Source organism: Sceloporus undulatus, chromosome 2 (assembly GCF_019175285.1).
Source record: "Sceloporus undulatus isolate JIND9_A2432 ecotype Alabama chromosome 2, SceUnd_v1.1, whole genome shotgun sequence".
Classification (NCBI taxonomy): Eukaryota; Metazoa; Chordata; class Lepidosauria; order Squamata; family Phrynosomatidae; genus Sceloporus; species Sceloporus undulatus.
The window spans coordinates 130,760,902-130,773,100 of NC_056523.1; the positions used below are offsets into that span (position 1 = coordinate 130,760,902).

At 38.4% G+C, this 12,199-nt stretch overlaps 1 protein-coding gene across 3 annotated transcripts in view; it reads right to left on the reverse strand.

The window, feature by feature from the left end:
* LOC121922312 (protoheme IX farnesyltransferase, mitochondrial) overlaps window positions 1-12,199 on the reverse strand; it is a 147,855-nt gene that overhangs the window by 127,223 nt on the left and 8,433 nt on the right. For all 3 annotated transcript variants that reach the window (XM_042451559.1, XM_042451557.1, XM_042451558.1), the window contains 3 exons: window positions 10,908-11,035; window positions 5,999-6,323; window positions 381-505 (listed from right to left, as the gene is read on the reverse strand). In XM_042451559.1, the coding sequence (XP_042307493.1) occupies window positions 381-505; window positions 5,999-6,323; window positions 10,908-11,000 (543 nt within the window). In that variant the 5' untranslated portion in view covers window positions 11,001-11,035. The remainder of the gene's footprint in view (window positions 1-380; window positions 506-5,998; window positions 6,324-10,907; window positions 11,036-12,199) is intronic.

Here is a 12,199-nt window from a genome sequence, read left to right on the forward strand (position 1 = left end):
GTATTTGATTTTATGTATGGGGGTGTACATTCATAGCTTTATGCTATCTTCTTAGGAAAAACTAGAAAGATTAGTATGCTTTGTGATTTTAACCTTCTCTGGCTACTATTGAAATCAGAAAGCATGGGCACAAATTACAGTAACAATTCATTGTTTATACACTGTAAATAATGTTTATTCAGCCAATACAGAACAGTATATCTGAAAACGCTGTGATAAAGACCTGGTGAACCACCACACAGTTTAAATATTTTCAAAAGTGCAAACCTTATACAACAACATCAACGTCAGAATGTTATTTTAATTTCCATTCTCACATGAGCATGCAATGTCATAGACATTTCAAACCTTTGAAGAGAAGCCAATAATAAAGCACCAACCTGGTTGATGGCATTAGCAGCACATGATGACAGGCCTGTTCCAAGGGAGGCGAACAGGAAACAGATTAGGTCAAATGGCACTGGTGCCATTGCAAATCCAGCGGAGGCAGTGCTTACAACCAGGGCTGCAATACAAAACAGATATTTCAACATTCAAATTAATGAACATGTATAACTGCGATTATAACAACTACATGTCAATCACAAAGTTAAAATGGCAGTTTGTCACAAACTCACAGCTCTGTGCTACCACCTCTCTTTGTAAAAACAGTAAGTAGATGCAGGTTAGCAACTCCTGGTATTCTGCTTAAAACATCAAGATAAAGGAATATAGAAAGAGAAAGCCCTCCTTCAAAATCTAAGTCTAAGAAATGTTTTTGTGGGCATATATAGAAATATGCTACTAACACGAAGCTATATAGATTTGACAATCCATATAACACGAATCAGCTATCTTTTCTAGGCAATAAGGTTCACCTCCCAAAACTAAGGGCCACAGCAAGCAACCTGTATTACAAGGTCCACTTTGCTTCTTGTTCACTCTCTTAACTTTATGACAATTAAAAGTAACATAAATAATATTTAAGTTTAAAATTAAATAATAAAAATGTGGGGACAACTAAAAAAAATCAGAGGCTATACATTTAACACCCTTCTTTCTTGATTTTTTTTATTAGTTAGAAATGTTAGCATTCCATTAGCAAGGGCAAGTGCCTTTTACATTCTGACAAGAACTTTTAATTAAACTTATCAGAGAGAATACTATATAAACTCATTTATTATAGTAAAACACCAGCTCATTTATAGAAGAAGAGAGGAGGAGCAATTTGTATAACATTATCATTACAATGGCCCTTGAAGAAATTCTACCACACTGTAGCCAGTGTTCTCATTAAAGTCTCTATTGATTTCTCCCGATTAATTTCAGCCAGTCATTTCATTGCAACTTATCAGGTTCCCATTAAAAGAAGCCATTGTACATTCTCATATATTCAATTGGAATTAACTTTGCCCAGTATCTCACACTCATAAAACAGAGTTCCTGCTATCAAGTACATCATCTCAGTATTGACTAAAACAACCTTTAAGGAACTATCTCAAATTCAGACCTAGTGGTCTCCACCCAGGGATATTAGATCTACTATTGTAAAGGATTCCTAATACAGACTTTCCTGTGAAACCTGCTGGAGGCTACATTTACCACAAAACATCGTGAACTGTCTCAGGGCAAAGCAATGTTACTGGAGACCCACATTTCACTTAACACATTTGTGATGCTTTACTCCTCACCTCTGGACCTTCTTTCCCCTAATATGCCTGAGCATGACTGTTTTCTTTAATCACTAAAGACATTTGTTTGAACTGTGGAAAACACACAAAGGTGATACAATAGTGGAGTATCTTTCAAATTACACATTCTCTGAATTATTTTACATTTCTCCAAACATACAAGAAAAGATTCAGGGTAGACAGTATAAAACATACTGTATACTTACTTGCATGACTCTACTTTCCTTTTTCAGGTAAATACCTTATTACTGAACATACATGCACCCAGTATCCATGTTTATAGTTCACAATGAGGGGCAAACATTCAACAATGATTGGAATGGAAAAAATGAGTAAGAAAGACTTAGCAGAAAAATTATATAATCATATTAAAGGAAATACACACGCTATTTCCTTTCCTTTTCTTTCTATATTGGGATGCTGTTGATCTCCTGCATCTTAATTCTGTTTTGAGAAAGATATAATTTGTAAAATAATTGATGTTCAATGCAGGTTTTATTTTATAAAATACTGCCTATTCAGTTTACTCACTAGATCATTTTTATTCTAAATAATTGTTGTTTTGTTTCTTCTTCAAACCAATTTTCTGATGAAGAGTTTGCCATTCAAAATGTGTTGGAATTTACATATAGGCCAACAGTCAGCTGCACTTCTTGGATTGTTCTGGAATCTAGAACCACTCATTCCCTTGTCCTATATCTTTTTAATTCATTTCAACAGATATCTTCTCTATTTTCCTCATCCTTCCACTCACCAACAAGGCTGTGGACTGAAACAATCCAAAATTAACATCAGTTGTAGGGCTGCCAGTATCTGAATTAATCCAAACTTTTCTAGAGTTTGGAAGCAGCAGGGCAAGATATACTGTAGCTGCCAGGCTTTCTCACCTTGTTCCTCTGCTGCCCTCTTGCCTCTCTGCCGTTGGTAGAACCAGATACCCAATGGAGTGCAAGCAAAGGGAAAAGTGGACAGGAAGAGTAATTTGAACAGGACAAAGTGGCAACCCAACTTAAATGCATAAAATAGGCCTTTATGACTCTTTAATTAATATATGTTAATGATCTTCTGTACTATTTACAAATATGAAGTATATGGATTTATACAATCAGACAGAGCTTCCTGTGAGTTTGCTTTTAACTGGACTGCCAGTCTAAAACTAGCTTATGATCTTCCAATAACTGTTACACATAAAAATAAGACAAACTTTTAGAACATGTCTTAAAACATTAAAATCAAAATCAAAACATTGGATCGGATTCACATGCACTGTTCTGTAATGAGAAGGGCTCCCTGAATTTGTCCCATTACTTGAATAGTACCACAGGTAGGCCAGGAAAAGGAGAATGGATATTACACACACTCATACACTTATCCCATCTCCTGAGTACTACCAATGCTTCTCCTCCTTCCACTTGAAGGAGCATTCAGTTCACATAATTCTAATCCATGCAATGGATCCAGTCCTTTTCTTCCCACAGTTTTTGTCTGATCTAACTCTCTGTCAGTGGTTCTACAAATAAAACTAGTGGAAGCAAGGGGGGAAAGTATGCTCCTCTTTAAACTGGGGCCAGGGAGAGTGGGGAGTAAGGGGGAGGAGTTGATCATATTACTACAGGTTATAATATCCCCACCACCCCCTGCCAAGACAAGCTAGCATTTTCCTAAAGAACTTCCATCATTATTTCTCTACTTACATTCTCACACATTGTTCAGTGAAGCAGGGATGTAGCCAGGATTTTAGGAAGGGGGGGGGGGGGTCCAGACTAAGTGCCACCATTATAATGGGGCTTGGGTGCGGCAGTGCAGCAGCACACAACATTCATTTTTCTAATGGAAGGGGGGGTCCAGACCCCAAGAAACAAATGTTAGTGCCCCTTCATGCAGAAATTAAGGAAGAGCCATAAAAATAAAGCAGTCTGTGATACTAGCCACATTCTGATATGCACTAAGCCAGGGTTTAGCACTGCATAACCAAATGTCTGTGAGTCTACACTTCATTCCTTCATTCTCTAATTTGTTAAACCAGCCAGTCATGGTTTTTGGATGCTTGTTCAGAAATCAAGAGCTGTACTCAACTGTGGTTTATACCAATGACAAACCAGAAATTGGTGGAAATGAAACTGATTCAGTTTATTCCTCTACTTATCTCAGGTTCAGATGCTCATGAAATAATACTATAGTGTGCCCGTGTCATATGCTGAAAGCTGTGACACAACCAGAAAATGGCACGCGCACTATGTACTGCCGCCACGTGCAAAAGTCCCATTATTTTCCATGGGGTTCGAGCATAGACGGAATTTGCCTTATGGGGTGGGGGGCTGAATGGATCCCCACGTAAGGCAAGGGCACACTGTAAATCCTAGATTAGAACTATGAGCAAATCATATCACTACACAATAGAGGGGCCTTGGTATCCGCTGGAGTTTGATTCCAGGACACCCCATGGATAACAAAATCCATGGAAGCTCAAGTCCCATTATATACAATGGGTTAGTAAAATGGTGTTCCTTATATAAAATGGCAAATTCAAGTTTTGTATTTAGGAAATATTGGGGGAGGGGGTATTTTTAAACTGTGGATGGCTAAATCTGTGGATGCAGAATCTGTGTATATGGAGAGTCAATTGTATATACTATGAACATCTTGAGGAAGGGATGGGCTCTCTTCCAACTCCAACTGAATTTTGTGAAAGTGACATCACTTAGTCTTCAATGGCAGAGGGACAAGACCAGCCAGAATAGCTGATGTGGGGATGCAAACAATCACAATATTTAGGAGACAGTGGATCCTTGGTATCTTCTGGGGTTTGGTTCCCGAACCCTCTGTGGATTCCAAAATCTGTGGATGGTCATGTCCCATTAAATATAATGGCATAATAAAATGGAGTCCCTTATATAAAACAGCAATATCAAGGTTTGCTTTTGGGAATTTATTTATTTATTTTGAATATTTTCAAACTGCGGATTGCTGAATCTGTGGATAACAAATTCATGCATACTCAGGGATGACTCTATTAGCAAAATACTCATTCCTCAGAAGGAAAACTAGGGAGACTAAAAGACAAATCACTTTACCCAGAACCCAAGACAAGACTACATTCCAACAAAATCCCACATTTCATAGAAGGTCAAGGCCAAGCCAATCTAAATAAATTAAATAAATCACCCACACATATATGTACACTCTCTCCTAGATCCCTTAACCAAACAGGCCCTACCGTCTCATTACTAGAGTTGTCAGATTCGATTTGGGAAGGAGCTCTTATAACTTTGATCCTTAACAGATCTTAGAACAGGATGAGGTTCCATTAAATAGGGAAGGTGGATGAGGTATGGGAACTGGAATACTAGTATGTCTACACTCTTACCCACCTGTTACTGAACATCTTGGCACCAGCTCTATCCTTTTCAGCTGCTGACCATTAATACCTGCTTTTTCTGAATCCCTGATGTTTCTCAAAAACAGCAAGAAACTCTAATAAATGAAGAAGCTAATATATTCCCAACTTCCAGTGCAATGGAGACCAAAACATTATACAGCACAGTGGTAGTAAGGTATACAAATCTAATTGTTTCATTATAGAAACATGAAGAATTTTTCCATAATATCTACAGTTATAACAGGAGATATCTTTTTCCATAATCTCTTTTTTCCAAAAAATCTTTTCCCATAATATCTCCTGTAACAACAGGTGTAGCCATGAGGATCTAATAATGGGGAACGGTGAACCTTTTGCTTTCCTGTCTGTCATATATCTTTCAAGGGCATCACAGTTCTGCTAGTATGAAGTCAATGATAACCTTCCTCATCTGTCTGTCTTTCAAAAAGCACTATATCACTGTTGTGAATTTTTTTTTACAACAATCCACCCTTTTAAATGAAAAAAGGCCTACTAAAGTAAAGACGGGTATTAAAACAAAACCAGAATTCACAAAACCACATTCGTTCCGAGATTATTTTTCTGTTTGTTCTAAAATTAAGTGGTATTTCTAAAGAAGTGTGGACTATTGTACAAGGGTGTTGTATTTGAACTGAAAAAGATACATAGTATGCTTAAACCCCTGAGTTTCCTTGAGATAAATCCTGTTTGCCAAATTTCCAAAAAGAATTTTCCAACACTACATATATCAACACGAAACAGCTAACCTTGACAAATAACCATAGGGTTACAATAAATCTCAGACATACACAGGAGTAACCTCAATGAATTAAGAAGTATCAAAAATAAAGAACAGAACTGTGTAAGAAATCAAAACAGATATATCAAAGAGGAAGACAGAAACCTGCACCTTAATTTATGGGGAAAACGCTCCAGAACCTAATAATACCTGTAAGTTTGATTTTGGACAAACGTGCCAAAATGCTTGGTAAACTATCCATCTGTAGTTTCATCTCTTTCCACTGTTTTTCCTCTTGGGACGTGGGCCCAATTGCAATTTTTCCATTGTCTGTAATTGCTGTGGATTTCAGTACTTCAGATTCACTCACTGTTGCTTTCTCAGATAAAGGAGGCGGAAGAGGTGAAACTGATCTCACCACGTGGCAAACTGTTTTTTCTGGAACTGAGTGTTGTCCTTCAAAGCAAGGAGGTGCAGCTGATTCTGGCTTCAGTTTTGCTCGTTGACAGAGTGCTTTGTTATGTTCTATTACATACTGGGAGGGGAAAAATAATAGAATAATCCATTTTAAGACATTTAAATATCTTAAGTGTCTTACTAATGTGAAATTTCCCCTGAACTGAGTGAATACATGCACTAGTGTTATTTGAAATCACATGTTGTTGTTGTTGCTATATTTATATCATGACTTTTTTTCTATGACTTTTTCAATTTGAACCACAAGGTGGTTCACAACACTTGAAAGAAACATCACTTTAAAATGTTGTTATCGTCGTTTCCTAGGGCAAAACTTTCATGGGATTTTCATGGGCTGAGAGTGTGTGACTCGCCCAACGTCTCCCTAATTTTGTGGCTGCCAAAATAAGGGATAGAATATATCTGAATCCAGAACAATGGCACGTGCCATTATGATCCAGCGCTGAAGAGGCGTCATAAAGATGCGCCAGCATGGCTATGGTGCCCCTTGGAGGGCACAAAAAGAAGATGCTTTTTGCAGCTCCTTTTTGCATTCTCCAGAGGCTGGATCAGGGAGGAGCGGCTGCAGACCGCCATGGTCTGTATACATGGTCTGTATAGCCCCTTGAATAAAGAATTAGTAGCTGTTGAGGACTACAACTACTCTGATATCCCTGCTAAGCACAAGATCTCCAGCAAACTGCTGATGTGCCTTGCAAGTAATTTCTTATATGGAAAGTTGGTCACTAGAATAAAAGTAGTTGGTACTTTAGTGGAGGTCATGGGAAGTGACCATGTATTGCTAGCATACGCAATTCTGGGGCAGGGCAAAGAAGACTATAGTCAATCACAGACCTTGAAATTTGGGAAAGCTGATAACAAGAAGTTCAGGGAATGCCATGGCTAGAAAAATGGCTGCACAGCAAACTCAAGGAGGAAGTGAAAAGAAAAAGGAGTAAGTGCATAGAATGGGAGGAAGGACAAATCACCAAAGTAGAGTACAGATAAGTAGCCCAAGCTTGCAAGAATAGTATAAGGAAAACTAAAGCTCAAAATGAACTGAGACTGACTAGGAAAGCAAGGAGCAACAAAACGGGAGTGTTCAGATACATTTGAGGCAAGATAAGACCAAGGAGACAATTGTGCTGCTGTTCAGTAAGGATAGCAAAATGCTAACAGATCACAATGAAAAGGAGGACTACTTAAAACCTATTTTGCTTCAGTTCTTCCCCATTCCTTGCCCCCAAAGAGCTGTGTATTTCCATGCAGCAGCAGAGACCTTGGCAAGGCATCTGGATTGCAAATCAAGAATGGTATGGAGTTAGTGAGAAATTACCTAGTTAACGAATGAGTTCAGATATAGAGGGCACGACAAACTGTACCCCAAACTACTGAAGGAAATTTTTGATGTATTTTCTGAACCATTTGCCAACATTTTGGAGGAACCCTGGAGAACAGGTGAGGTGTCTGGAAAAGAGCACACATTGTCCCTTTCTTAAAAAATAAGACTAAAAAGAAGTTCCAGGAAAACTACAGACAAGTCAGCCTAATCTCAATGCCATGAAGAAATATTAGAATGGATTATGCATGAGTCTGCCTGCACATATTTTAGTGACAGTGCAGGGATCAGGAGGAGCCAGCATGGGTTTGTCAAGAAAAAAAATGGACAAACTAATCTTATATCCTGTTTCAATCAGGTCACCAGTTTATTAGATGGTGAGAATGCTGTGGATGTCATTTGTCTGGATTTCAGCAAAGCATTTGATAAGGTCCCCTATAATATTTTGATTAGCAAACTGTGGAATACTGCCAGATGGATCCATGTGTGGTTGGAAAACCATGTTCTAGGAATCACCATTAATAGGTGCATTTCTAACTGGAAGATGGTCTTGAGTGGAGTGCCTCAGTGTTCTATCCTTGGGCCATTACTTGACAACATTTTTATCAATGGTTTAAACGATGGAGTGGAAGGAATCCTTATCAAGTCTGCAAAAGACACAAAACTGGGAAGGATGGCTAACACATTAGAAGATAGGAACAGAATTCTAAAAGACCTAGATAAACTGAAAAATATGGGCAGAAATTAATAAAATATAATTGAATAGAGATAAATAAAAAATTCTTAAGTTAGGCCACAAAACTCACAGGTACACAATGGGGAATACACGGTTGAGTATTATATGAGAAATGAACCTTGGGATTATTGTTGATCATAAATTGAACATGAGCCAGTAGTGTGATGCTGCAGCAGAGAAAACAAATGCTTTTATAACTTACATTAATAAAAGCAAAGTTTCCAAGTGAAGGGAAGTAGTAGTCCGCCTGTGTGTCAGTCAGACTTTATAGGGAGTACTGTGTTCACTTCTGGGCATCTTATTTTAAGTATATATCAAGCAGATTCAGAAAAGGGTAGCAAGAGTTAGAGAGAACAAAACATATGAGAAAAGTTGAAGAAGCTGACATGTTTAGCTTTGAAAAGTGACATGACTGCACTTTTTAAATACCTTAAAGGCTGTCACAGAGCAGAGGGGGCAGGCCTGACCTCTGCTACCCCAGAAGTGTTTACTGGTTTTAAGTTACAGGAGGGCAGATTTCAACTGAACTGTCAAGGAACGTCTTGACAGTAAGAGTGGTTCAGCAATGGAACCAATTACCTAGAGAGGTGGCTGGGTCTCCTTCTCTGGACAACTTCAAAAAGAGGCTGGACAGCTACCTTCTAGAGACACACTAGCAGTAGCTGGAGATATTGTATTGAGCAGGAGGCTGGACTTGATGACCAATGAGGTTGCTTCCTAGAGCCACCACTCCCCTCCCCCCGGCCATTTTCTTGCCCAGTTCTGAGAATCAGAGAAATCCTGCCTTTGAACACAGAGGTTGCATTAGTATACCTTGAAAAACTATCGATGTGATTCTTTATTTATTTAAAAGTCAGATATCATTGCCTTTTAATCAGATGATCTCCAAAGTGATTTATAAGAGATTAAAGCAAGACCAGGAATGTAACTCCATGTTCAGCAGTCACTGGAAAGCTGTGAATTAGCTGTGACATTAAACCTTCTCTCAAAATTGCTGATGCTCCTCTTGCTAACAGAACTCATGCTAAGGCCATGCAAAATACTCTTGCCCAGGAAATGTGCTACTATGCAACTCAAAAGTTAACTACCATAGCGGAGCAAGGTTTCTCCTTACCACACAAATTATTATTTTTTATTATAAATAACTTTATTTATATCTCATCTCCCCCCCCCCCCCACAACTAAGACTCAATATGGCTTACAAATTAAAACAAGTACAGTATAATTTGAAATCCAAAAAATCAAAATTAACTATCAGTAACATTAAAAACAATCTAAAACGTGCAAATAAAAATAATGAAAAACAGTTTTAAAGTAGTACAATTAGAAGTACACAGAGCTGGGGAGTAGGAGTAGGAATAAGGAGTAAAGGAGTAAGAGGTTTTTGCGGGAATAGGTATAAGGAGTAACAAAATATATGTGCTACTCCTTCTTCCTGTTATTATAATGAACATACAAACACCTAAAAAAACATTTTATTATATAGCACTGGGGAAGGGACTGGGAGGCAAGGGCACACACACCCAGTCTTGCAAAGCAACCAGGGCTTTTCTCCAGGGCTGGGAAGGAGTAGGAGTAGGAGTGAGGACTAAGGAATAAAAGCTTTTTACAGGAATAGGAGTAACACTAAGAAAAAATATCTTACTCCAGAGTAACCCCAAAATCACCACTGCTTCCCAGCCCTGGAAGTACTGCACTCAATTAAAGTTATTTCTTTAGAAAAAAACAGTCCTCAAAAGTCTGCCTGATTTTTTTTTAAAAAGTCTTTGCCTGCTGAAGGAAAGACAGCAAGGAGAGGGCTATTCTAGTCCACCTAGGAAGGGAGTTCCAAAATCTAAGGGCAGACACCAAAAAGGCACTACCTTGCACTGCACAAGCTGTGCTTCTGCGGGTGGTGGGATTGAAAAAGGGCCTCTCCTGGGGATCTCAAGGCCTGCATAGACTCACATGGGGGAGATGCTGCCTTTCAGACAGCTTGAACCTTTCAAATTGTTCTGTGCTGATGGAACGGTGATGTTGTACAAAATACAAAAGTATTCCTGCCTCTTCCCAATTCTTTGGTGTTTGTGGCCACTGCTCTTACAGGATGTACAATGAGCACAGTGACAAGAACAAGGAAGTATATTACCATAAGTATCATATGTAACTGTAAGTAGAAAGCTACTACCATTTCAAACACTCATCCATACTGTTTTCTGAATGTATGAATCAGACTGTAAAAGAAAACATGATAATTTAAGTATCTGGGTACTGAGCAGTAATACCGACAAGATTATTAACCACTGACAGAGTATTTTTAATATGCACAGCAAATGTTTGAGCGAGAAATGAGAAAATGATCTTTCAAGGGTTGAAGACTTTGGTTGTGGCTTAGAGGACGGGGGGGGGGGGGGGAGATTACAAAATAAAAAACCAAAAACTCAGTATTGCTGCCATCTGGAAGGGGAGCAATAGGTGCATCAATCTACTTCTACGGTTTCCCCTTTGCTTCAAGCCATTCTACAGAAAGTGGTCTCTCATCTATCAAGGGTTTATAACAAATGCAAAGACTATCTGCTGGTGCAGCATGCAGTGTTATATTGGCTTACCATGCGCTTGAGGAAGTGTAACTGCTGAAATGTAACCCCCCTTTCTTTGGTGGCTCTAAAGAAGCACGCAAACTTGTACGGTGATTGCTGCATGGTTTTTTTTCCTTGGAGGTGCTAGAAGAATATTTCTACAAATGAGAAAAAAAGCAGCTGAATTTATTTATAATAACCATTGGAAGTAAAAGTAGTACAGATTCCTAGCCTCAACCAACAGCAAAAGAAAGTGTAAAGAAGAAATGGAGACAACATACTGCTTGCAAAATCCAAAGGGAAATCTTTCAGTGTTGCCTTTCAAACAACCCATCAAGCTAATCTTTTCCACTCCTGCTACTGCCATTGGCTATAAAACTGTTTATAACTAGACGAGCATCAACAAGATGGAATATTTACTTAAAAGTAGGTATTGCCCATAAAAGTAGCACCAGAGTTGAACATTCACATCAGGAGAGTTGTTGAGAGTTTTGTTTTTTTGCACCAGCTGCAATGTGTGTTTATTACTGATCTTAAAAACTACTAGCTATGATATAAGACAGCCATAAAACTTCATTTTTAATTGTCACAGTAAAAAGTCTCATGACAATAAAGGAAAACACTGAAGCAATGTTTATGAGCCTAGTGAACGTGCTCTAGCTGCTCAAGTCGATACACCACAACTGTATTGAACCCACACTAAAATGGAGCTCCTGTGTCTAGAACAAGCCATTTCACCTATTTAAGAAATGTGGTGTAAGTTACTCAGAAGCTATAAATGTATATATTAGTTTTTACGTAAGAGACAGTATCTTGAAAGAACACAGGTTATTTAGCTAGTAAGACTTTTTAGGTACTAAAAAGCCAGTAACACTGCTTGTAGGCAGAACAAAAACACTTTCAGGAAGATTTATATACTAAATATATGGAACAATGACAGTGGTGAGAAAACTTTTTCTTTCTTCTTTAATAATCAACAAATTTCAGATAAAAATATTTGCAGAGGTTGACTTCAGCTATCTTAAGAGGAAGCAGCAGAACAACAAAACTAAAAGGAAATATAAGACTAATGGCAGCGTCAAGTAAAGACAGTGCAACCTTTAACACTTTCCCAAGTACCCAGATTTGCAGAGGCTGGAATTGCCCTTACAATACAAGAGTGTTACCATGGACAATGGCAAAACTACCCATGCCCCCTCCCATGACACACTTTTTCAACTCCATATGAGGGCAGAAACAGGGCAGTGGAAGGAGTTTGTTGCCTGGACTCTTCTTTCTTGCTTTAGACATATGATATACAAACCTACGTGCTGGTTAGGGAA